General features: G+C 40.3%; 1 protein-coding gene across 4 annotated transcripts; it reads left to right on the top strand.

Moving 5' to 3' along the window:
* The first annotated feature begins 838 nt into the window (after positions 1–838).
* Positions 839–25,871, top strand: SPPL2A (signal peptide peptidase like 2A). Of its 4 annotated transcripts, XM_027732146.2 has the most exons (17): positions 839–1,158; positions 4,204–4,323; positions 5,530–5,712; positions 6,516–6,605; positions 9,847–9,980; positions 12,055–12,206; positions 12,970–13,066; positions 14,377–14,478; positions 15,541–15,622; positions 15,924–15,998; positions 16,622–16,678; positions 16,835–16,888; positions 17,311–17,410; positions 18,253–18,330; positions 18,657–18,817; positions 20,944–20,977; positions 25,542–25,871. In XM_027732146.2, the coding sequence occupies exons 1-17, from the start codon at positions 1,105–1,107 to the stop codon at positions 25,571–25,573; spliced, it is 1,605 nt and encodes a 534-aa protein (XP_027587947.1). In that variant the 5' UTR covers positions 839–1,104; the 3' UTR covers positions 25,574–25,871. The 4 variants fall into 4 exon arrangements, with proteins under 4 accessions (XP_027587947.1, XP_027587946.1, XP_027587949.1 ...); XM_027732145.2 differs by lacking the exon at positions 20,944–20,977 and having other exon boundaries at positions 848–1,158; XM_027732148.2 differs by lacking the exon at positions 16,835–16,888 and having other exon boundaries at positions 1,020–1,158.
* The last annotated feature ends 482 nt before the right edge of the window (positions 25,872–26,353 follow it).

The raw sequence follows: 26,353 nt of genomic DNA, 5'->3' as shown, positions 1-26,353 counted from the left end.
GATCAAAACACTCCTTATGTACAGGTATGTAAAAGTTACTCAGATTTTTACAGCAACAAAGGAGCTTCCTGAAAAGTTGCCATAATGCAGTGGATAATGTTCTCTGTAGCTGTTTTACGTGGCTTTGTCCTTATATTCACGCATAGGGAAAACCACGCGTGAAGGAATCTCCTTCCTCAGTAGTAATAACTAATAACCACTTAGTTTGTGAGCAGCTCAAAGCAAGCTGGCTACCCACTCAAGGCTCTGATTGACTGATGCTGGACTGCAGCTCCACTCTCATCCTCTTGCCTCTCCCTTTCCCTCACTCCTCCCCCGTCTGGCTCATGGCCACATCCCCTTCTATCTACAACAATCCTTCTTATCTTCAGCCCTTCCCTTTCCCTGTGCACGCTGGCCCTGAGGCAGACCCGGCCCTTTGGGAAGGGGCAGGAGGGGACCGCGAACCAGCTCTGGAAAACCTCCAGTGAAATAAAAAAATGTTGCACAACTTCCTTTGCCGGTAAATCACGGAGCTGTTTCACCCCCTCTCCTTCCCGCAAGTCGTTGCTGGCTCTTACATGTGAGGCATCACAGCCCTTTTAATGCTCTCGAAACCTGGAAGACATCTCTGAACCCTCGGCCTTTCGTCAGAGGTCACACTTCGTTGTTCCTTGTACTCGTTTCTCTCACACAGGACATCCCGCTCTCCTCCCCACGCCTCTCTCCCACGGCTTTGTGTGTGCGCTGGACGGGGGCGAAACACCCGGAGCGCTTTGTCTGGGGAGACGTGAGGCCAACCAGGCCGTTCCCTCTCACTCGTAACGGCCCTGACGGGCCCCAGGGCCCCTGTCAGTGCCCAAACCCCGCTCACCTGCAGCTGCAGGGCGGGACCCGGACTCGCCGAGAGCCGCAGGAAAAGGAGGCGGCACAGGCGGGGCGGGGACGCGCAGCCCCAGCGCCGCCCCAGCGCCGCCCCCGCCCCGCCGGACCCGCCGCGTCCCGGGCCCGGGCCGGGGCCGCCGCACGGAACAGGAAGTGTCGCCGGGAGCCGGGAAAGGCTCGGCGGGGCCGAGCGGAGCCCGAGCCCAGCGAGGCCCCTCCCCGAGCGGCCGGCAGAGGACGATGGGGGCGGCCGGGCTGCTGTGGGCCCTGCTGGGGGCCCTGCTGCTCCCTCCGGTAAGGACGGCGCTGCCTGCGCTGGCGGATGGGGCCGCCTGGCGCTGCCGGCCGAGGGGCTCCCTGTGCCCGCCCGATGCCCGTTCCCGGGAGCTCCCGTCTCCCGGGCTGGGCTGGGCTGGGCTCCCCCCGGCCCAGGGGCGGTTTCGCTCCGCAGAGCGGCCCGTGGGGTTTGGGCCTCGGGAGAGGCCCCGCGGTTCCCCCAGGCCAGGCCGGCTCCGGTCACGCGTTGGGAGTCGGGATAATAAATCTCCCGGGTGCCTGCGTGGGTAAACCTGTTGTTACTAGGGGCTTTTAAATTACGGTGCAGGAAAGGGGGGAAGCTCGTGGTGTGTGTACGTGTCCTGTCTTTTGTCCTGTCCAGTGCCGTTTCGGTTTCGGTGTGGGACATACTCGGAGCTTCTCCCTTTCCACAGGTGGACATTGAAATCTGGCAGGCTGCTTTCTGCCAAATGGGGTAGTGAAAGGGGGAAGCCAGAAACCTCTGTAATCTGCTGAGGCAGTATGAAGGGCATATCTGCATTAAATTGTGCTCCACTAAATTGTTTGGTTGTTGTTTGCTTTTTTTGGACATAGTTTTTATCTTGTTTTGGTAAGATAGGATGCAGCGTACTTCGTGTGTAGGAAGTCACCATTGGATATGTGACAGGTGCACAGCACTGTCTGTTAATGCCTTGAGAATGCTTGTGAATGAAGTAACTCGTGTCTTCTCTCTGTGAGTCCCACATATTTGTCACTAGTTACGTTGGGGTTTTCTGAAGAGTGTATTCTGTATGGTGGGGTTACTGGTACGCTCCAAAGCTCAGCAGTCAGCTCAAGCTTATATCCCTGCAGTGACAGGACATGTTAGGAAAATTAGAGAGCAAGAGACAGAGTGATACTTCTTCTCTATCAAAGATAAGGAATTATAAAAAGAGTGTTTAAAGGTGCTAAGGGAGGGAAATACAATGAGAGAACTACCTTTCAAAAATAGGAAGGAGTTCGTTTGGAGGTGAGGGGCCATTGGGAACTGTCTGAACCTGAAGTGAGAGGAGATGGTAATGCCCCTTTAGGTAAGGACAGCTGTCACGCCTCTACACCATGTGGGAACATTTTTATGCTAGAGCAAGTCAGCCTATGGAAGCAGGTTAATCTTTTTCAGGACCTGTTTTTGTGGACACACTCCTAGTCTTTCTCTTAAGTAACAAGATTGAAAATGTGCTCGGTAAGAAATTTTTACTTTGCATGTATACTGAGAGTAGGATTTGTTCAGTGATGCAGCTGACTGCAAGGCCAGGTGCCCAAACCAGTAGCCCTTGTCTGTTGTGAAAGAAGGACACTGAAGCAATTAGAAAATGAGAGAACTTCAGCTGGATGCAACAGGATTTCAGTAGGGATGTTCCAAATGTGGTCCATCAATAGTGTTTCTTTTAATTTTTTGACTTCTAAATGCTGTCTTCAGAGCTCAGCAATGAATACGTGTGGGTACATGTCACGCTCTGGTCCTGCCTCCCTCCGCCTCATGAGGATGAATTGTGTTCCCTGATTCATCCCCAGGGAGGGAAAGCTTGCCAAACAAAACAAGCATATCAAATAGGCAAGTAATCACTCCTTCTAGGTAGATTTACGCTTGTGTAGCATTAACAGTTGATTTCCTGGGACCCAGAAGACACTTATTATTCTACTTTGTGAAGCAGAAAGAGCTTTTAATAGATAGAAACATCTGGGGTTTGCACCTGTTGGAAGTCTTTACTGCTTTTAATTTGCCGTTAGTTTGTACTTTTAGGTGAGTGCACTTAAGAGGGAAGCTTGATAATTTTTGTGCTGATCATAAATCATGGAACAATTTATTTTAGCTGACAGCTGAAGAACTGTTCTATGTTAAACAGTTAATGTGCTCAGGCCCTTTGACACAGTTCTCCCAGCAGATGTTCATGCGCTGTAGCCAATATAATGGATTCCTCCGAAGAAGGCTTTTTGCTATTCAAACCAGGCAGACATAAACCTCTGAAACAATATCGTCACATGCTTTTCTTTTCTCTCCAGTTCACACTTGCTGAAGAATACAGATCTGTGAGCTAGAGGAGAAATGCCTCTGTAGCACTGTTAATGGTTAGCATTGTATATCACAAGTATTTGGGCTTTCCCCCCATACCCACTTCTAGCTTAATGTCTCAGTGTTCTTTTATACAAATCTGGAATTTACAACAGGATTTAAGTTTATTTGTTTTTAATCTAATGACACTTCTTGCTATGGAGGTCAGTTTCTGTCTCAAGGCAGACAGATGAAATGAATTCATCTCCCAGTTTTCCTAAGGTGACACTTCTTTGAGATACAAATTATGTTTGTTTTCAGTACTATGCAGCTGTAGCTGCATTTAGTCTTTAGTCTGTTCATTTATCCACTGAAGTACCTGACCTTTATTAATGCTTAAGGAGAGGCATATATCATAAAATTATCAGAAGTTTTAAAATTCAGATGTACTAGTAAATAACAGAAATCATGTTACGTGAGGGAGTCTAATCCTAAGAAACACCAGTATTTCCTTAACTGCACAAATTCTTTTTAAAGTACACTAGTTGGTCTCCGTGTTTACAGTTATTTGAGAAAAAATATTTCAGGAATTGTCATATCATACCTTTATTAGTAGGGGAAATTCTTTCATCTTTCAAGGAGGGAAAGACTTTCATCTTTTTTCCATGTGCTGTTCTAATTGCTTTCCATGTAAAGTTTTACACTTTTTGGAAGGCATGGGATACAGAATCTGAAATCATTTGCCTGGGTTTCTTGCTGGTATTCTATACTTGGTGACATGAGCTGTGCATATCATGAACACATTGTGTTTGCAAAGAGGAGAAGCAGCATTACAGTAACTAGGTTCTTGTTTTCTGGCCTGCTCTCAAGCTGCCCATCTCTCATGGAATTAGTCATTATGTAAAATAATTAAGTGAATAAATTCTTTTTCTCCTAACAGCTCTTTCTCTTCCTAACAGCTTTTTAGAGGGATGTCTGTGTAAGTGGTATTCTGAGCTTTGTTTAATTCAGAACACCCTGGTTTCTCGCAGGTGGCCGCGGATGAGGGGATCCTGCACGCCTCTGGGAGCGGGCTACCCCCAGTGACAAAGGATTACTGCATCATTTACAATTCTAAGTGGACATCTCTTCCAAAAAGCCTGGACAATGCTGTAAGTAGCTTGTAGTCACAGTCTCTGAGAACTAGAATGCAGTATGAGTTTGGGTCAGCTATAGCTGGTGTTCAAAATGTTGAGTTAAGTAGGTGCTACACTGAATATTTACCATTTTGGGTCATGCTGTCCCCTCCCTGTCACCCCTCAAAAAAAAATTAGAGTGAGCTTTTCTATGCTTTAAAAAGATGGCTTCTAAAGCTTACAAAGGGGTTCTCTCTCTGTGCTTAGAACTGGTTTTAAATGTGTTTATGTATTCATTTGATACCGTTAATTTCTTTTCTTCAGGTGTTATCATTATGTCTATGTTTTATATTTGGGAGTTAAAGTTCTGTTTATTTGTTTACAAAATTGATAAACTTTTGAAACAGATTGTTTTTATATTGGTTCAGCAGCTTGATGTACTGTTTACTTGTCTTCAAAACATGTGTAATAGATTATCTGGAATGCATCATCATGCCTTATTTTCTTAGTGTGTTGGTGTGAGGCAGAAATTAATGTTCTTTAGGCACTCTTCATATAAATAGGAAACACTTTGTGTTTGGGAGTGGTCAAGGCACTCTGCCTTCCCTTCTGTCATTCATTCACAGAGTAACTCAATGTAAAAAAGAGTAAAAATCATTTGTCTGCCTCAGACATCTTTGCTGGGCTACTTTAGTTAGTCAAGACATCCAAGTGGCTAAAGAAAATTGACAACAATTTAAAGATAATTGTCAATATGAAATTAAACTTTGAAATAAGGATATAATTTTTTTACTACTATTTTGTAGTAAGTAATACATTATCAGACTCAACAGCAGGTTTTGAACAAGCATTATACTTTGGAACTCTGATTGTGTTGTATCCATCAGTGCCCTTTTGGCTTGTGAAGCCTGGAAATATCACAGAGTGTCCATTGGATTCCCCAGAACTGCAAGCAGGGGTTTTCCTACGTAACCAGTTTCTTATGTTTAATTTACAGGAACAACTGCTGTGAAATTGCACTTAGAAACAGCCTGATTACTTCAGTTATATGCTGCTCTAAATGTCCCTCAGTATTGCAGGCTGCAGAAACTGCTGCTGTGATTTTATATTCCTGAATTAATGATTGTTTTCTGCTACACTTCTTTCTGGCAAACCTCAAGTTAAGGACCATAGTAATGTACTCGTCTAGGTTAGTTTGTAATATCAAATTTCCTAGCTTTGTCATGTTTCTTTTCTCTGCAGACTTTCAGGACTCTGGAAAACCTGACTTCCACAGTCCTCTGCAGTTCATCTGAAGTTCCTTCTGGCATAATGAAGGACAAAGCAGTTGTAGTGATGAGAGGAAACTGCACCTTTTTGGAGAAAGCAAGAATTGCACAAAGTTTGGGTGCTAAGATGCTGTTGATTGCCAGTAAATCCGGGCTGGTAAGTTATAACACAGTTTTCTTGTGTGGTGAAATAGTGTCTTATCTGTTTGATCCAGTGAGGTGTTGTACAGGGTTAGCTGAGAGAAGCCCAAAAGCAGAGGACCCTGGCTATGGGTGGGATTCCAGCAGGACTCATTAACCCTCCCACAGAGTGCTGTGCTGGTGGGACTGGTGTTCTGAGACTGAGTTACCTCTGTGCAATGCTGGGTTATATCAGCTGCAAGTATCTACAACCACATTGTATTGTTATTCTCTTCCTTATAACTTCAGTCATGTTTCTGAATGCAAATACTTATCATTCCCTAATTTTAGTGCATTCTGAACTCCATGTAATCTTAGGTGATACTGTTTTAGACAGGTATGATAAAAATAAGCTACAAAAATTTAATCCAAATTTGAAGATAAAAGGGTATTTTGAGATATTTTCACAGATACTTCTATTGCTTTTTTGTTCTCTATCACAGCTGCAACATTTTTGTACCAGTATGTGCAATTTATGAATTTGTGTGATTATCATGAAAAATCAATCTTGTTTAAGAGGTGTAGAGAATAAAAACAGTTTTGATTATCCCTTGTAATACTATACAAGCACAAGAGCTGTATGAATCCAGATGTGTCGTTAGTATCACCTGTTTTAAGTACGTCTGTCTTCATTAACCTTTTGCACAGGGTGATGAATGAGCTTTTTGTTTTTTACCTTCCTGGAAATACACTGAAATTTAAAGGACAATCTGCTTTTAGGGATCTAACCTGCTTTGCAAATAGGCTCAACCTACTTATCACTTATACTTTGCCTTTTAGTCTGCTATTTCAGACAACAAGACTGATTTTGAAGATGTGACTCTTCCAGTTGCTCTTATAAGATACAGTGACATAGTAGATATGCAGCTGGTAAGTAAGAGAACTTCAGCATGTTATGGTTTGTATAAACTTAGGTATTTGAACAAATAAATAAAATAGTTTCAGGTTAGATACAGATGTCTGCCTGTTTTGAATGTGCATAGATACTGCTTTCAGTTTCTCAGAAGAGGATGGACATTAAATCATGGAAGTGCTGGTCTTCCTAACTCAGGTGAATGAGAGAGAATGATTGATTAGAACACTAAGAATGGGAAACACAATACTTAACTGGAGGTAAGGAAATCTTAGAGGTCTTCCTGCTAAACAAGATAAGCTGTCTTCCAGTGGGCTTGTGTACAGTTACAGATCCTGAGAGACGTGAAGAGCTACAGCCTGAGAGGGCTGTTCCTTTGGAAGCTACAACAGTTGAGCTTGTAGCTATGGCACAATAGCTTTCAGGCAAGCAGCACCTTATCAAGTTGGATATTGAGGAGGGTGAAAGGGTTTTTTATCTTTGCCAGATGAGGAGCTTTCTCTTTATATGGCGTGACAGCATCTGTTACAGTGTTAGGCAGTATAGTTTGAGTTTCTGCTCATGAGTTTATGGTGAGATGCCAAATGCTTGTCATTAAAATGAGGCACTTGTGGTATCTGCTACGCTTTATAAGCAGGGAAGTTTGTTTTGGGAAGTATATAGAATATTGCAGAGAGTTTTAAGGAAAATAGTATATTTTCTTCAGTGTGGCTTTTTCTGTTGTTATTGTTGTTTTAGGTTTTTTATTTAGTGTTAAATAGTTTTGCTAAGCAGGAGTTGCATTGCACATGTTTTTCTGTAGGGAGCAGAGGCTAGCTCTAACCTCTGTAGTCTTAGCTTCTTCGGATGAATTTGCAAGCTCACTTCACCATTTCTGCTCTTAATCTTCAGAGCTGCCATGGGAGATTGTCTTAGGTAAGTATGCAAACTGAAACTGCCTAGATTTATAGGACTTTTTGGTTGTTTACTGTCTGTTCTCATTGAAGATTGCTACTTGCTGAGCACTGACACGACTGAAGGTTTGTGGTGACTGTTCTCAGTCTGCCATAGCTTTGATAAATAATGTGGATTGGTTCAGGTTGTCCTCTGTCTTCAGATTTGTTCCTTCAAGTCAGACAAGTGTCATTGGCTTAGTTGAGTGATTTTAAAATGCCCTAGTAACATGAAAGGGAAGTGGGGCAAGGTTGGGTCCCTAATTGGCTCTCTGAGTCTTCTCTGCACCACTTTATTGCCCTGTTTTGCTCAGGGTGGTGTCATGTAGAATCACTTCTGTATAGCCATAGTAATTCCCCAAAGCAGCTTTGCTGGTAGATTGGTATGCCACATGATGTCTCATACTGCTGTTGAATCAGAGAGTTCCTATTTGTCTTACAATGAGATAAAAGTAGTGAGGAACACAGCCCAGACTACAAGTGATCCTTTCCTAGTTCTGATCCAGTTTTTTGCCAAAGCCTTCTGTCATGTCACTGGCAGCTGTTGTTTTGAATGGTATGTCCTGCTTAGACTCTGACAGCCATTGTACTCTTCCCACTACAGTTGTTTTTCTGGTCTAACTCTTTTTAAGGCTTCCAGCTTTCTCCTTTTATTTAGAAGAGACAGACAGCACCAGTCTGAGGGTAACTGGTTTGTATAAGCATTCTTTTTACTTTTTCTTACAAGACTTCATCTCTGTGAGCCTTCACCATTTGAGGCAGGTCTGTCATGTGTCTTGATAGCAATAGCACAGTGTCACAGATCTAGTCAGTGGACAGCTGACAGCTCTCTTGCAGTTGTTATCTGATGCAATCTGTTTGATTGTAGTGCTCCCTGTGGAGGAAGCTGAGACTTTGCAAGTTTTTAGGGAAGAGAAGAACAATATAGGAACAAAAGGAAACAGTTACTTTAGATTCTAATGCAAACTATACTTTGTAAGATCTATGAAACTTAAAGGAAGAACTGGATTAAGATATGTTGGAATTTAATACTAAAAATGTATGAGCCTTTAGGTTTCTTGGGGGGTTTGGCACTTTTTTGAATCTGGTTTGGTTTTTTTTAATTTTTTTACATAGAGGATACTGTAATTTGGATAGGGTTTTTTTCTCTTTAATGTTATGTTCCACTTCATACAACCTTAGTGTTTCACTAGAATTTAATTTTATTCCTTGTTTTCTGAACTTCCATAACTGCAGGCAAAAGAGTGATTCTGACTTTTTTTTAGCCTGCAGAAAGGTTATTATCTGTAATTAGGTAACTCAGATGCTGAAATGAATCAGCTTTCTTCCCATGTGGCCACTGTATTCCACTGCACTACTGGGCTTCCCATTCAGTCTCTCTACTTCCAGTTTGATCTTCCTGTAGCCAAACCTGCCTGGCATGTTCTTCTGCTCTCCTGCTTTTATCTCGCACGCAGACTGTAAACAAATCTGGGTTTTTTGCAGCATCTCTGAAGTCTGTTCTCACTGCACGGTAACTTTAGATGTCTTGACTTCCTTTGACTGCAACAGCAAGCCTGTCTCCCCTTCCACCTTCCATTTCCTGTCAAATTATCATCCATTCTATGCTTCTTAAATCTCACCTTTCAGTCAAATGGAAGCATCTTGGTTTTGCTTTCAAGATTTTTTGTAGGATTCACTGAGTTACATCTCAGTGTTCTCTTCCATTTTCTTCAGCGTCCTTCAATTGATTGTTTTATTTACTTAGGTCTCAAATTTTATAAGTAATGTGAAATTGCTTTCTTCTCTTTTGAATCCATCTCAAATCATATTTGTGTAAAGCTAGGAAATAACTTTCTGCCACTTTGATTTTTCACTGTGTTCTATCTGAAGCATCGTGTCTGTATCTGAACGGTGAGATTTGTGGTTTCAAGAGCTAGATCTCTGCTGGTATCTTAGTGGACCTGTGAGTCTGTATTTCAAGTGGATTACCTTAGATATGCTTTCCTGCAAAGAAGACATCTTTGGTAGTACTTGATATATTTGGGCTAGAGGCACAACTTCTGGGAAGTGTGGAAAGAATGCAAAGAAGTACCATTTTGTCTTGTGGTATCCCTGTGTTTCCACACTGGTAATAGGATCGTTTGCAAACCTGACCATCCTGAAAGATAACGTGGAAAGCATTGCTTCTTGGCAAATATATGGGATCTTTTGTGCACAAAGTTGAAAACTTCCTCTCAGCATTGTATAGATCAAGAGCAGGAAACCAGGATGTACATCTTGTTGGAAAATAAGCCCTATAATTTCTTTGTTCTCCTTATGAACCAACTTGTGTGTTATTTTTCAGACACTTGGAAATGAAGTTAATGTGACTCTGTATTCACCACCTTTGCCAGAGTTTGATTACAGCATGGTTGTCATCTTCCTAATTGCTGTGTCTACAGTGGCACTGGGAGGCTACTGGAGCGGAGTAGCAGAACTGTAAGTTTGTGAAATGGAGCTGCTTAAATTACATGGACTGCAAAGTGTGTGAAAACTGCCACTATCATCACTGAGAAATTATTTTGCTTTATGTTGGTAGTTATAAAATTAGAAGATCCAAGTGCAATTAGCTGCTTTGCCATGAAATTTTTGAGCACTGCAACCTCTGAAAAATCACCTCAGATCTTTGAGGAGCCTTGAGTAAAAGTCCCTGAGGGATAATGCAGCTCTTAGGAGAAGGAATGAGTTAACATTTTGATGAATTACCAAGCAGTCTGTAACTGGCATCATAGGTCTCCAATATCCACAACAGAAATTAGGTATTTTCATTACACCTTTCAAGTCCAGTGATTCAAGAGGTATTTCTGTAGTCGTATGTAGTGTCTACATTGGCAGGGGTCTGTACAGCTGCTCCATTCCAGCTGGCAGTGCAGCACTGCTGTCCCTAGGAACACTGGGAAATGCAGTTTGGTTGAGTCTGGCTGGCTCCAGATAAAGTCCAGCCTGGCTTATCTGCTTCAGCTTTGTGTGTTATCTGGTGGAGCAGCAGAGCTGGGGCAGCAGCAGGTCCAGGACTAGGAAAGGGCAAGGAGGCAGCAGCAGTCCTTGTGCAGGGAAGAGGAGGGAGTGGAAGTGTAGAATGTGGCAAAGACAGAGAAACAAGGTAGTAGGGGTTTGTGCCCTGTGCTGGGTGTGCAGTTTTAACAGATGCACAGAGCTGGTTTTAGAGTGGGGTTAGCTGGCTACAGCTGGCCTTTGAGAGCATGGCATTATGCTGCAGTATTCTTGGGTGCCTGTGTATGCTGAATAGGCCAGTGTGTGTTGCTACCTTCCATGTCTCAGTGGTATTCTGGTGCTTTGGTCCCCAGAACAACAGGGAGAGGATTGTATGTGATAACAACAGCTTCCTCTTTCCCACTAGTTACGCAAATCTAGTGATTTTAAACAGATTAAAGAAGTAGAACGAGGGGAGGTGTGTATGTTTCTTTTTTTAAAGGTTGGATCTGATTATGCTTCTTTTTCACCCTGCAGTGCTACAGGGTGTGGCTGCTCTGACTGCTAAAATAACAAAATGTGATGCTGTCTGCCATATTGAAAAATACCGAGGTGTAATTTATTAAACTTGTGAAAGTGCTCTTTCATAAATCTAGGGTGAGCTTTTTTTTTTAAAGCTGCTTATTCAAAGCATGTCTTCTGAGAAGGTGATTCATCTAACAAAGTGCCTTGCTCCTGTGGGTTTTTCTCTTTTGAAGGTGGCTGTTTGTGCTGAATTCAGCGTTTTGTAGTAGGTCCTGGGATTCATCAGGAACATGTTATCTGATGGGCAAGTTGCACTGGTGTCTGTACTAAAGAGTAGAAGGGCTATCTGCTCAAAGAACAAACACAGCAATTTAAGTCTCCTTATTTTGCATGGTGAGGTATAAATATGGAGTATATATGTACAGAAATTTTACTCCTAGTGAAAGTCCCCAATTACACCCCCTCTCTTTCACTTACCCTTACACCTTATAATTACAGAGTCAAAGAACTAGTACATAGCCAGCTTTATTCTGCTAACATGAGTGGGTTTTACAGACACTTAATGTCTAATTGAGGTGTTAAAACAGTGTGCAATACTCATGATTTTGATTTATTGTAGACATATTTATCAAATTGTCTACATTTAGCCCAAGAAATTTTGTAGGCAGAGGTCATGCCCTAACAGAGCTGAGTGTGTGCATCCTGGAAAGGAGTTTAAGAGTATTGGACTACTTTTCTTCATACAGATCAGGGTTTTGACTGGGGGATGCTCCTTAAAGTTGGCAATCACCACACAATTGGAGAGGAGTGCAGTTAAGAATCTTTTCCTTGTGATCTATGCTGGGCTGGAAGTGCATATCTTCATTAAAAATGGAGAGAAACTCAAACAGCAAGCATACCATTTTTTCTGTGGTTTTAAGTCTAATAATAGTTTGAAGGATTAAACTGGAACGCTGTCAGTCTAAATGCTCTACAGCCAACAATTATGATCATAGTAAAAGATTTTCATAATCTACCATTTGAGGTAAATGTGTTTGTCATTTTCTTAAAACAGGGAGAATCTGAAAGCAATAGCAAGTCCAGGGGAGAGAGAAACCAGACGGAAGAAGGAGGAAAATGTTACCTTCACCCCTGTAACAGTTATCTTGTTTGTTGCCATCTGTTGTGTCATGCTGGTCTTACTTTATTTCTTCTACAAGTGGTTAGGTAAGAAACAATGAATAATCTCATTTGACTTATTTTTTTTGTGTGGTCTTATTAGGTGTCTAATTCTGAAAGTAGATTTCTAAACTGGAATGAGTGTAATTTTTTTAATTGTTCTCTCCATGTGTGAGTTGAAGGTTAAAAAGATGCAATTGCTACTTAAAGGAGAGAAGCTTTCTTCAACTGTCTTGCAAAGACTGTCTTAACAATGCTTATTCTGAATGAAGTGATGGGGAGAAGAAGTGACTAGCAATGAGTAAAAAAAACTATGTGATTTATGTCAACATTCTTGGGAGGATGGCAATGACAACCTGTTAGTGTTTAGAGTTTGCTTGATGAGAATGTTTTTTAGTACCTGGGATTTGGTGTTTGGTTTTAGTTTTTTGTAGTGAAGATCTGGGTAGAAAGCAATTTTGATACCTCTAAGTCAAGTTTTTGTTTGATGAGAACTTTGTCATGGCAGAGACACTCACAATTGAGCACTTTCTGTCATCAGCTGACTATAGTCTCCAGTGACTGTATCAAGCACTGCTATAGCTGTTAACAGTTTATATCATGAAATCCTAGAATCCTCAAGGTTGGAAGAGACGTTCAAATGATCCAGTCCAATGATCCACCCAGCACTACCACCATAACCCCTAAACCATATCACCCAGCACTAGATCCAGACACCTCTTGAACGCAAAATATCAAATGTATGTTGTTGTGTTTGATTCCTGTTTGTTATTTTTTGTCACTGATTCCCATCTTCATTCTTTTTATTTAGTGTATGTTATAATATCAGTCTTCTGCTTGGCCTCTGCGATGAGTCTGTACAACTGTCTGGCAGCATTAGTAGGAGAAATCCCATTTGGGCAGTGCAGGTATTGTTCACCTTCAGTTATTATGAGTGTGAGGTTTCCTTTGCATATCTTCTGGTTGCTACTCAATGTGGTGTGAAAATATGAGTTTGACAAAGTATTTCCTGTATGGTTTAGCGCGTGGGATAGTTACAAAAGAAAATTACAAGCTTCTTTAATAGATATTAAAGGTATCTGTTGCATAATCAACAGTTAAAATAGTTGTGGGAGATTTTCTGCATTACCTTCATTGGAAAGCATTGCTGTAGTCAAGTTTGAAAGGCTCTGCTTGGCTGTCTGAGCTTGGTTTTACCAAATTCTGATTGCCTGTCGTGTGCTCACTTTGTTCATCAAGGAACTTTGTAAGGGGGGGATCCTGCACATTTGATCCTGTTTTGAACAAGTACTACCTTGTAGGCAACAGAGGGTTTTTTCCCTCATATTACTCTATACTGTACCTGTGAAATGCCAAGTATTAACTTTATTGCAAAGGCAACACATTGCTCATGTCATCCATGTTGGAAGGCAGCAGTTACAGTCCTGACTTGGGTGGTGTGTTGTCAGTGTACAGACAGCCTCTTTTTACTACTCTGGGTTAAATATCCTGCAGTTATTAGTGAGTATGGGAGTGCCCCTGTTTTCCTCTCTTGTATTTTCACTTCAAAAATCCTGAATGTTTAATGCAACAAATGATTCTTTTCCCCCAAAAGAATGATGCTTATGAACTTGCAATCATGGAATTCTGTTTACATGTTCCTTAGTGCAGGATATTTGTACCAGGTGATCCAGTAGCCCATCAAAAGTAGAGATCAGGTAGAAAAGACAGCAGGTTTTGTGTAAGCTGTAGGACAAGCATTACTTCTGTCAGTTAATATCAGTTCAAGAACTGTCCCAGACAACTGGAAACAGATATTGGCTCACAATTTTGCAATACATAGTTACCTCATTTTAAATCTTCTATTATGTGTCCTAAAACTGATTTTCCTCACCACCACCCTTTTGTGCAATCATGACATGGCTGTCCCTCACTGACAGTTCAGTTAACTGACGGAAATGGATTTAACAAACTCAACCTGCTTGCTGCCTTCTCTGGATGTGTTTGCTAAAATGAGGACAGACCATCAAAGCCCCACTTGGCTGGTTTTTAGTGTAGTCCAGAAAAGGACTGGTGCTGCAGTTGCAAGAATAATGTCACTTTAGTCTGGACAGAACAGCTGGGCAAAGGAGAAGCTTTTGGGATGAGAACAGCTGGTCAGCTTCAGGAAATGTGATAGAACAGGCATATGTCTTGGCTGTTGCAGGCTTTCTCTTTTAATTTAATTATTTTCTTTTAGGATTACATGTTGTAACAAAACCATTGAAGTGAGGCTTATTTTTCTTGCTGTGTTCTGCACAGCAGCAGCTGTTGTCTGGGCAGTGTTTCGAAATGAAGACAGGTAAGTGGTGCATTCTAACTTCAGAGTAATATGAATAATTGGCATTAATGAACTTCCCATCCTACCACTAATCCTGGAGTGTAGCATCCTTCTAAACTCCAGTGCCAATTTCAAAAAAGTCATGAAAGTATTTATGAAGCTTAACAAGCCTGGGAGTAATAGAGAACAAAGCTATGCAAATGAACTGTGTGGTAATTTGAAGTTACAAAAAAACCTGTGAAGATGAGGAAGAACTAGCTTGATTGCTAAGGATTGCCCCAGAAGGAAAAGGTGCAGAAGAGCATGGGGACCTGAGGTCCTGTGCTTCCTCTGGGCCTGTAGAAGCACAGGACCACAAGTACACAAGTATTGCAGTACATCCCAAGTGGCATCTTAAGCCAGATGCTCAGGAGGGCTCCCAATCAAGCGAGCAATCACACAAGTGGACACCAAGGCCCTCTTCTAGCCCATGTTCAACTCATTTTCTCTTTAGAACATTGATGAAGAAAACTGTTAGGGTATAATCCCAGCTGAAAACCAAGCCCCCCACAGCTGTTGGCTTAGTCCACCCCCAAGTGGGATGGGGGAGAGAATCAGAAGGGTAAAAGTGAGAAATCTCATGGGTTGAGAAAAAGACAGTTTAATAGGCAATAGTTAAATCAGAAGCTGCACATGCAAGCAGAGCGAAACAAGGAATTCATTCACCACTTCCCATGGGCAGACAGCTGTCTGCCATCCCCAGGAAAGCAGGGCTCCATCGTGCATTACAGTGACATGGGAAGGCAACCACCATCACTCTGAACATCACCCCCTTCCTCCTTCTTCCCCCAGCTTTGTATGCTGGGCATGGCACACATGGTCTGGGATATGTGTGCTGGCTGTGTCCTGTCCCAGCTCCTTGTGCACCCCCAGCCTCCTCACTGGTGGGGTGGGGTGAGAAGCAGAAAAGGCCTTGGCTCTGTGTAAGCACTGCTTGACTACCTACAGCATCCCTGTGTTATCAACACTGTTTCCAGCACAAATCCAAAACATAACCCATACCAGCTAGTGTAACAACCTGTAAAAGTGTATTTTTATTTTTAGGTGGGCTTGGATTTTGCAAGATATTTTGGGAGTTGCCTTCTGCCTAAACTTCATTAAAACACTGAAAATGCCCAACTTTAAGGTACTGTAAGTTGCTTACCTTAACATAGTATTCTACTGCTGTGAATCTGGAAGTTTATTGTCAGGAAATAGATTTTCAACACTCAAGAAATCTATATTAAAAAATGTAATCTTTACAATTTTTAATAATTATTAAAAGACACTAACCCTATTCTAAGTGTTATGCCAGATTAAAAAGCATGGCATGGGGTGGGGTGGGGTTGGGTTGGTTTTTACATGGTGGCACAGTAATGGTACCAGAATCCAGCTATGTAATCCTTGAAAAACCACAGTAATATTTTCTTCTCTTTTTTTTTTACCAGTCCTGTGTAATACTTCTAGGCCTTCTGCTTCTATATGATGTGTTTTTTGTCTTCATAACACCATTTATCACGAAGGTATGTCTGTGAATTTATCTTAACAAAAATGTCTGGTTACTGGGGCAGTGCTTTTGTCCAACAGGTCAGTGTTTTCAGAATTCTCAAGAAGGAAAAGCTGACTTTCTTTTCTTTTTTACCCATTTAAAACAACAGTGGCCTAAATTTTTATGGCAATCACATGACCAAAAGTAAACTGTCCCCAGTTGAGGGACAGTGTGATGATGAGAAATTACTGCCCTCCAGTTTTTTTCCTTCTTTTGCTTTAAACACCTGTATATTGGAACATGCTCTAGTATTTTCTGTCATGCTCACTTGCAGTGTAGTATGAATTCTGTGCAAGCATCACCTGCTCTTGTTTTGAAGCAGAAAAGCTCATGGCAGAAAAAGCTGACATGTTTTTATCTAAACTTCCAGCTACATCTAGTGGACTTGTAGTTTGGGGCTTTTTTTAACAGTGGTTTTAGGCTGGAGTACATGATTTTTATTGTATAATACTGTACAATACTCGTGCATTTGCTTTGATGTTCAGGATTTTTCCAATCCTGAATTGTAGGTGGAGGTACAAGCAGTTTTTGTAAATGTAGTATGAAAATTCTGATGCATTAAACCACTAACTTTTGGAAAAATAACTGTAATTTCAGAATGGGGCAAGTATAATGGTTGAAGTTGCAGCTGGTCCCTTTGGAAACAGTGAAAAGGTATGAAAAGTCATTTTAACACGTGCAGCATAAAAATACTGACTCTGCGTAGCTAATTCATAGTGCGCTTTTTGGCATAACTTTCTCACAAAATACAGCAGCTTCTGCTATTTTCTTATAAGTATTAAATTCCTGTTGACTTGGGTTTGATCCTAGAGTGATGGAAACTTGGTGGAAGTCCCTACTGAACGCTCAGCTCCCCATGAGAAAGTAAGGATTGTATTTCAGATACTGGATTTTTAAATTATTCCCTCTGAAAAGACTATTCTTTTGGGGAAAACCTGACTGTCCAAATTTCTCTTCAGGGCCTGGATATCATTGATCAGTATTCTATAGTTAGGTTAATAATCCAGATTTGTTACTCCGATTACATGGTTAAATATTGTTTTAACTTTTTTTTTGGTGTGTATATTATTTGTAAATCTGAAATTCCAGCTTACCTGTTGCCTTAAGCTTTATCTATTTTCTGTGTTGGTTTCTGGTTTTTACTTTAGGTTCGACCTATTTTAAAGTTCTGCATTAACAATAAATTAATTATATTTAAACTGTTTATTAAATTAAGCAACCAAAAATCCAAAACACCAGGATGCTTTAGATGAGATTTATATGGCTTCTGAAATAATGTTTTCCAGTTACCTGTGGTTATTAGAGTACCTAGACTTGAACACTCTGCATCGACACTGTGTGACTTGCCATTTTCATTGCTGGGTTTTGGAGACATTATTGTCCCAGGTGAGCAAAGGTTTTGGTAATTGTAACTTAAGGTTAAATATTTTGGGTTTGATTCTCAACTGACTTACAGTAGAGCTTATTCACAGAGTAATTACTAAATCAAATGCTGCAGTTTGCCTTGATCTGTCAGTGCAGAATACAACAAAAGCCACAAGAGAAGAAAGCTTGGTGTGTTGCAGAACACTTCAGTTGTGACAGGTTTTTTCTATTGCGCTGGATTATGCAAATACAAGTCACGTGGATAAATCCAGTTGTCAGTATTAACTAAATTTCATCCAAATCTCACAGAAAGTAGGTATTCTGTGACTTCATGGGATTTTTGTATCCAAGACTACATAATTAGAGGTGAAATAACAGAAAATGTATTGCCCAATTTTTCCATCTTTGTCAGAAGAGCTGAATTTTGCCATAGTTGGAGTGTTGAGCAAACTACTTAAGCACGTGTAGGCAAAATTGCTGAATGTTAAGTGTGAGCATTAGAATCCTGTTGAAGAAAAGTATTAAAAATAGGTTGTTACTCTTCTGTGTTAGAAAACTGAAAACAGCCTAAAATAACATAATTACTGAAAATGTAATTAGCTTGCTTAAAAAACAAACCCTTTTAATATCGAGCTCGCTTGGCTCATATTTCCAGTATGGTTTTGAATTCCTGGGCTTACTGTAGGATTTCTTAAATTGGTTCTTGGCTTTCCAGAAATAAATGGGAAGAAGATAACATACAGTAGTGGGAAGTCTTACTATAAATTTTTTATGCTGCTTTCGTTTGGAGATTGGGGAGAAGAAAATTCCTGGCCAGACATTTCATTAATCCTTTTCCTTTTTAAATTTTTTTTTCCTTCAAGGGCTTCTGGTTGCCTATTGTCGAAGATTTGATGTTCAAACAAGTTCGTCTTCTGTATACTACATTTCCTGCACAATAGGTAAATCATGATATTTCAGTATTGTTGGTCTTCATAATAGCTTTGTTTAAATGTCAGAACTAGGTAGTTTTCTTCAGGTAAAAGTTCAATGTTGTCAAGAATCTCTTTATAAACTCTTTTTAGTGTGCCTGCTAATATTTAAAGTGACTATTCTTAAAGGTAGTCAGTTGCTTTGAGAAATCTTGCAAATGCAGAGCAACCAGTTGTCTGTCTTCAGTTATATTAACAAGGAAGATACTACTTTAAAAAAAAAAATTCTGGCTTATCTGACTTAATCTAAAAATTCTCCTGTTCTTGATTGTGTCTGTATAAATATCTTTTCATAGCTTATGCTGTTGGTATGGTGCTGACTTTTGTTGTTCTGGCACTAATGAAGATGGGACAGCCTGCCCTTCTCTATCTTGTACCATGTACACTCATCACCAGCTCACTTGTTGCCTGGAGGCGCAAAGAGATGAAGAAGTTTTGGAAAGGAAGCAGTTACCAGGTAGGCTGGATGCCTTGGGTTAATTCCTTTGAGTATATGCTTCTTTGAGTACTTGGTAATAAATCACCTGCAGTCCCATTTTTGCTGGTCTTCCTGTGATCTTTTGGAACTAATAAGGAAAAGCAGTTTTTACTCTTAGAAAATCTTAGTCTAGGAGTTGACATGGAGAACAGAGCTTAAGGGAGATGAAATAGCTGGTTCAGTACTTAGGGAGGAAAAGTAGTTTGTTCTATTTTCATAAATCTGTTCTCATAATTTGACATTCCTCATTGATCATCTTGATGTAGTATGATATGAGTCACTGAACTAAGCATGCAGACTCCAATCTGCACTAGTCCTGTATCAGAGACAATTCCAAAAAGGTTGGTGATCAACTAGAATTTTAGAAACTTTCCATGCATCACTGATATCCTGCACTGTCAGGATTGTACCGAGCACTCAGCAACAAAATAGCTGGGTGGTTACATAAGTGTTTCCTGTCATAGCACACACTGTGGGCACACTGCCTTGGGCATTCTGCATTTCCCCCTTGGTTACGTCTGACACTACCCAGGAATTGCACTCCTTAAAATCCCACCTGCTGTCTGTGGCCACGTGCACATTTCCCTGCTGGAACTCTCTGTAGTAGCTGAGTGTGCCAGTAGCCCTTGTGAGCTGGCACTGATCATAAGGCAGACCAATCTCAGATTACGTTTTGCTTGAGACCTAAAGTCCAATATGGTGTGAGTTCAGACACTCACCTGTGTCTAGGCCGTGTTGAACTCTGAGATTGGGTAGTTTCTTGTGGGGGAAGGTGGGTGTCAGGTTGATGGAAAGGAGCAGCTCCTGCTTTTTCAACTTCTGGATTGCAAGGTTTAAGTGGGTTAGTGGAAATCAAGGGTAATTCTTGTAAATGTAAAACTACAGGCAGGCAGCTCCTATAGTATTACAGCTAAACACTGCAGCTGAACCTTTTGTTCATCTAACTAATATTGTACACCTGCTTCAGCTGGAGGTTGGCTAGGTGTGAAATTACTCCAGAGATTTTCAGCTTTAACTAAATACCCTGTCTTTTTGTCTACAAAAGCACCTTTTCTCCTTTCTGAGGTCCAGTGAATAGAAATGTTCCTCTGTAGGTCTGAATGAATTTGGCTTACTGTGCATTTATATATAAACTGGTGACTGTTTGCTATCCTAAAATGAACAGCATCACATATATGAAGCCCAGTAGCTCTGGGTTTGTTGGGGGCAAAATGCTTTGCAATTTATTTTCCTCACTTGAGTTCTGAGTAAGACTGGCCTAAGTAAATTTGGCAGCTCTCCTTAGCGACAAAAATTTCTTGTACTTCTTGTAGCAAAACTCATACTTGAAAGAATTATGTTGCCATAGTAGTTATTTCGTGTCCTTTCAACTAGTTTCTTGAAGGATTAAAACTACTCTGAACTTCAGCTTGTTTTGAGGTCAGATGACTTCCATTTCTAGCATGATTTAAAATGTTGATTTCAACCCCCACTCCACCACCCCAAGTAGACTCGTCTGTGATTGAGCACCTCTGGGTGACTTTGCTAAATCCTATTTTTCTATAACTGTCTGAAGAATATTTTTATATTAATTTTTCTTCCCAGAGGGTGTTATTCAAGTTGCACTCTGGAAATGCTGCAGTGTTGATCTTTTCATTTGATGTTCTCCTCACCTAAAGCTGTATTTTGAACTGTCTTTACTGCACTTGCAAACAAACATGCCAAAACTCCAAACAAACAAACAAAACCCCAAACCACCCCAACCCACACAGGCCTGGGGTTGAAATGTCCAGTTTTCAGTGCTCAGTCTAAGGAGGAAGATAGAGAAAGGTGTCAGAAGACTTTTTTGGCTACAGCTGTGGTGATTTTGACTTGGGGAGAGGTGCCCCATTGATAAGTGTAGTCAGACTTGTGTAGAGGTTTGCTTTGTCCTCATGGGAGCAGAGAAACCTTGCACAGTTGTTAGAGCAAAGTGTCCTAAGAATAGGGGTAGAAGAGCATGTGCAGTGCATCAGGTGACTAAACTTCATGATAGTTCATTAGTTAGCTTTTTTGAGTTTTGGGTTTTTCTGATTTTTGTTGGTTTTGTTGCATATGGTTTTAATAATTGAATGAATTTTATTTAGGTATCGGACTCGTCCAGGACGCCTTTGCTACAAGGTGTGATTATGGTCTTCTTTTAATGCAACTTTCTTAATCATCTTGTGGTTTCTTTTTTTCCTTTTTTTTTCCCCTCCGCTTCCTCTTTTCAGTCTTTTTTGCATCTACTTTTTAATTTCTCTGAATAGCTCAATATAAGGGGATAGAACTGAAGACAAAATATAAATCTGTCATCGCACTGGAGTGTTTTGGGTTTTTTATTTTTTTAAAGGAATACAGGAAAATGTAATTAAGTAGCAACAGAGCTATGATTCCTAAGCCTGAAGGCAGGCTTCCTATGCTTCTCTGCTTTCTAACTTCCCAAATCCTTAGGAGTGTCTTAAAATATTTACAACTGATGTTATTTTCTCTTCCGTTACCTATATTGAAGTCCTTCACCTGATTTTTCTGTGTCAGTGCATTGACATGAAAACCTGCTTAGTGCTAAACAAAAATTGTCATATTCTGTTATAACGCTGAGCATGATAAATTTGCCTTTAGTAATTGCACCTACTGTCCCTCTGTCACCTGACTGCTGCACAGTGTCCTTTACCCCGTCCTGCCTGCACTGCTTGCAGTGGGAGCTGGGATTCAGACCAGCTTTTGTGCTCTTGCCGCTGTGCAGCGTCTGGACTGCAGCGAGGTTTGACCTTTCTTGGCTGTAGCTCATGACTGCTAACACTGATGGTATTTATTTTTACTGTCCACATAGCTTGGAGAGAGCAGTGCAAGCTTTCAAATTTCAGCTTCGTGTGGGATTTAAATATAATCTTGAATTATAGTTGCTGGTCTGGAGTTCTACATCTATTTATAAAGCGTAGGGTGTCTGCTCTGTACACTGAAGACGATTTGAGATGCTGAACTCTCCCTGACTGTGTCTGAAATTCTGAATTAAAAAGTACTTCTCGTTAGCTTCTTTCTTCTAATAAAGAGAACTTTAACAATTTAAGTCTCATTAAAAAGCCTTAATAATAAAGAAATTAGATATAAACTGAAGATGATATTAGAAAGTGGGAGGGGTTGAGTGCAAATTACAAGCAGATGGCGAGACTGTATTTTTATAGCTTAAAACTATTCTGTCCTGCTCTGTGCACTCAAGTTCTTGGATAGGTTTGTTAAAGCAGAAACTGAAAAACTGGTTTTATACATATGACAAATACTTGACTCCTCAAGATAGCTCTGAGGTCCCATAATTCATAGCTGAGATCATTTGTTTCTGTGTAATGATGCAGTCTGAAATTCTAGTTATGCTCCGTGTGGCTTTTTTATGGAGTAGTCTTGAGCTGTAATGAGTTGCTGCACAGGAAAACATTTTAACTATTCTGAAGCACAGGCACAGGCATTTCTTGGGAGAGTAATGTACCGACTTTCCTGCCACCTAAATAGGCAGTATTGCTGCTGTGGAGTGTATAATAAAGGTTTTTCTGTGTTTTCTGGATTGCTTATACTCTTCATGCATGCCTGCATGATAAACTAATTTCATACTTATTTTCCAGTTATTAATTTTAAAATACTAGTTTTTTTGCATCAGTACAAGCTATGAAATACTTTTAGTAGTAACATGAAAAATCTAGTAGAGTAATGCAACTTTGAAATTTTCTACATAGGACAGTTGCAACTTCTAAGAGTTTGTCAGTTTTAAGTGCTCGGCACTTCTTATCTCTGTTTGAAGTAATAAATCAACAGATTTGGCATTGGCACATTACACAGCATGCACCTGCAGTTTAGTACCATCATTTTTATAATCACATTTTTAGAAACTCACAGATTCATCATACCTGTGAGTTGTTAAGAATTCTGTGAATGCAACATCATCCAAGTGAATCTTGCAGACAAGTGTGTCTTAGGTACTGTGTAGTCTTACAGGGAGGAGTTGGTATTGCCATTTCTAGTTTGGCTCTGTGGGAGTGCTTTTTTGGGGTGAGTTTGCTGGGTTTAGTTTTTAATTGTTCACCATGTTAGGAGATAGGTTAAACATAAATAGGTTAAACATATTTCAGTTACAAAGCTGTCTTAACACCTCCCCCTTAAAAGCTGTCAGGAATTCAGATGTGGGAGCAGAGCTTCTAAATCTCTTCCACTTTTAAACATGTTCATCAGCTCTCCACAATGTCAGATTGCTTTGACTCTTTTGAGGGTTAAAACAGCAACTTTGTCCAGGATTGTATCGAGGTGCCTTCATTTTGCTGCTGATTGTCATAAAGATTCCTGCAACTTCTGCTGAGTCTTTGAGGATGGAGTTGTCCTGAGAGAATCTACAATGGAGATACATGTGTGGGAAAAGCTGCTTAATGCGATGTCAGACTTTTAGAGAGGCACCTGTTGTCCCCAGCTTCAAGTTATGGGCTCTCCTTCAGTGTGGAAGAGAGATTAGAAATGGGGCGGTGTGGCTTTTTTTAACTTTGTAACATTTATATAAAAAGAAAACAAAAAAAAAAATCAAAACATCCTTGATGCTTTACTGGGCCTTTTAAAGTTTTTTTCGGGTTTTTAAAAGTTAACTTAAAAATCTGATTATTAAGCTGAGAATTTAAAATTTAAATACAGGTGCTGTCTCCAGCATTTGTACAAAAAAGTACATTTTTTGCTACTTCCAGTGTTGTAGGATTAAGAAAAGAACCTTTGACTATGGAATACACCGAATTGTTGCGAATAGCAGTGACTCTTAACTCTAGAAGCATCTTGTCTCTGCTGACCAAAATTACCTTCTCTCTGCCAGCTGTTAGATGATCTTCCCTGAGATGAAGGAGGATATATGGCACGACTTGATGTAATATGGTACTGTGGGGGGAGGTTGTTCTTGTTTTATCCTGGAAACAAATACTTCAGTCTTCATTCAAAGGGATGGTTTGAGTTCTGTAATTGTAGGGAGTGTTTTGCTTTGGGTGACTTTTGATGTGGGTTTTTGGTTACAGTGCAGGGGGGAAAGTCTGAATATACTGAAATGAATGCAAAATTGTCATTGTCACAGGAGCTGGATGTTCACTGCTGGACTGAGTGTGTGCTGTTGCTGTAACTCAGTTCTTAGGTCTGTTGGCAAGACTGGTGCCTGCTTTTATTCTTATTGTCTTAATTCTGACACATCAAGAAAGAGTTGTGAAAGACCTTTTCTGGTCTGAGTCAAATTGATATTGTGGCCACTAGGCTCTCCTGAGCATTACCCAAATCCCACTGACTTGTTTTTTGGAACTGCCAGCTTGCTGTACAGCATGTTGGTGTGGCTGGACTGTGAAACAGCTTGTTTAAGCAAACCTGCTTTTGATAAGGTGTATTTGTGTGCCTTTCAATGAAACAATTCTGTTGGCATAAAAGAAGGAATGGCACAGAGATGGGTCACAGCTGGAGAAGAAGAGAGAAGTTAATGGAACTTGTCTCTTTGCCCTGTACATAGAATTATATCACACTAAAATGTGTACAGCACAACAGTGTCAGAGCCTGTTGCCAAGGATTCTCCAGTGGGTGCTAGTAAACAAGGAACCTATTGTGTGGAAATCTGCCCAGCTTAGATCAGAACCCACACAGTGAGCAGCTGTTTTACAGAAAGACAGGGACAATTCTCACTCCTGGGCTGGTTATGCCACTAAGGAAGAACGTCCGTGTGGTTTTCTACCTTTTGATGCTGAACGCATTATCCCTTGTCCTAATAATCCTGCCGTGCTGGGCACATGAGCTCCTTGACACTTTGTTTTTCAGCACTGGTTGTGCTACTTGTGTATCTTCTATCTATGGTTGTCAGCTACCAAAACTGTCCAGTTCTTGGCCTCTTGTTAATTATGTTTAATTCTGAAGCCCTCGAACTGATGGTCTTGGTTTGTCTCACTAACAAATGTGTACTTTACCTGTGTAATACATTCAATGACTTTTCCAAGGGGAAAACCAGAGCCTTCATTGCAGTACAGCAGTGGATAGGGAAATGGGGCTTTTTAGTTGGGACAAGTACAAATTTGTCTTGTGTTATTCAAGTGATCTAATCAGTTACATTAATTGGAAAGTATAATCAGTCTACATAATAATCTGGTTTAGATTCTCATCTGTTGCAGGACTTTACAGTTCCATTTCCCTTATCCTCTTTAAAATAGAAGGAAAATTTACAAAGAGATGTTACCAATAGTTAGTTTTTACTACTAATAATAGCCTTTATAGCCGTGAAAAGAGAAAGCCACTCTTTTCTGTTCAAGCTGTTGCTTGCTACCTGTAAATGTCAGGTTAGATCCTAGAGTCTATTTCCAGTTCTGAAAACTGTGTCTTTGAAAAATTTGCTTAAACCCAATTGTTTTTTTTGTTCTTTGTATTTAATAATCAAGACACTTCTGACTCATAAGTTTAATTTCTTGTAGAGGACTTGAATCCTTGGTTGGAGAATGCTTTTGTAGTGGAAAGCATTAGCTAATGGAGCTTTGATTATTTAGCTTGAATACTTCTTTGATCTATAGAGGACTTCCTATCTGTATGCTGCTAAAATGTACTCTAACAAATGTTTAATTATATCTCTCTTAGCTAACAAATACTTTGGATCAATGGGGGAAAGCAATATTTCTTTATAAAGAGCCATCTCTTTTCCTTTCTTTTTTCTTTTTACATTTAGATGATGGAACACCTGGATTACACAGGAAATGAAGAAAGCACAGCATCAGCCCCTGAACAGCCTGGAGGACAATAACATATGGGATCCCGATTCAAAATGGCATTTGAATTTTCAACAACTGAATTACACTAAATTTGGTGAAATTTTACAATAGAGTGTTTCCCACTCTGTGTAAAAGGGTTTTTTATTCCTGCACCTATATTTTTATGGAAAATATTGTTAACGACATAAAAGTAATCAAAATAGACTTGCATTTTTACAGCCAAACCATAGCTAGTAAAACTGTGCCTTATTTCAATTTAAATAAAAGGATATTTTCTATGCAATTTTCCAACTGTGTTTCTATACAGTATATTTTTGTACAAGTTGCTTGCCCATATTGGTTTGATGCCTGAACTGGTTTTTTAAAACTTTGATTGACTAGTCGAGTTTCTTTAAAAGAAAACACAGTACCTTTCCTAGGATTTCCTTCCAGATTTTGAATGCAACGTTGGATTGTAATGCAGCTATAGCAACTGAGGAATGAAAGTATAGTTCCATTACTACAAGTAATTCAGTAAACAGTGTGTGTGTGTCTATGTACGTTGTAAGCCATAAAATCAATAACAGGGCAAATTTAATGTGGGGTTGTGAGCTCTTCCTCCCTCCCCCCCCATTGTATCACTGGCTTATGCCTTAACTGTGAAAATTGCTAAGCTTGGGTGCAAGTCTTTGGATTGTATACATCACCAAACATTTAAAAAAAAAAAAGGGGGGGGGAAAAGGTACTTACACAATGATCCTGAAAACTTCTGTGCAGCTGCAGTAGTTGA

Source organism: Pipra filicauda, unplaced genomic scaffold (genome assembly GCF_003945595.2).
Source record: "Pipra filicauda isolate LSUMZ 115617 unplaced genomic scaffold, ASM394559v2 scaffold7_size6619720_pilon, whole genome shotgun sequence".
Lineage (NCBI taxonomy): Eukaryota > Metazoa > Chordata > Aves > Passeriformes > Pipridae > Pipra > Pipra filicauda.
This window is presented reverse-complemented; position numbering and strand designations above follow the sequence as displayed.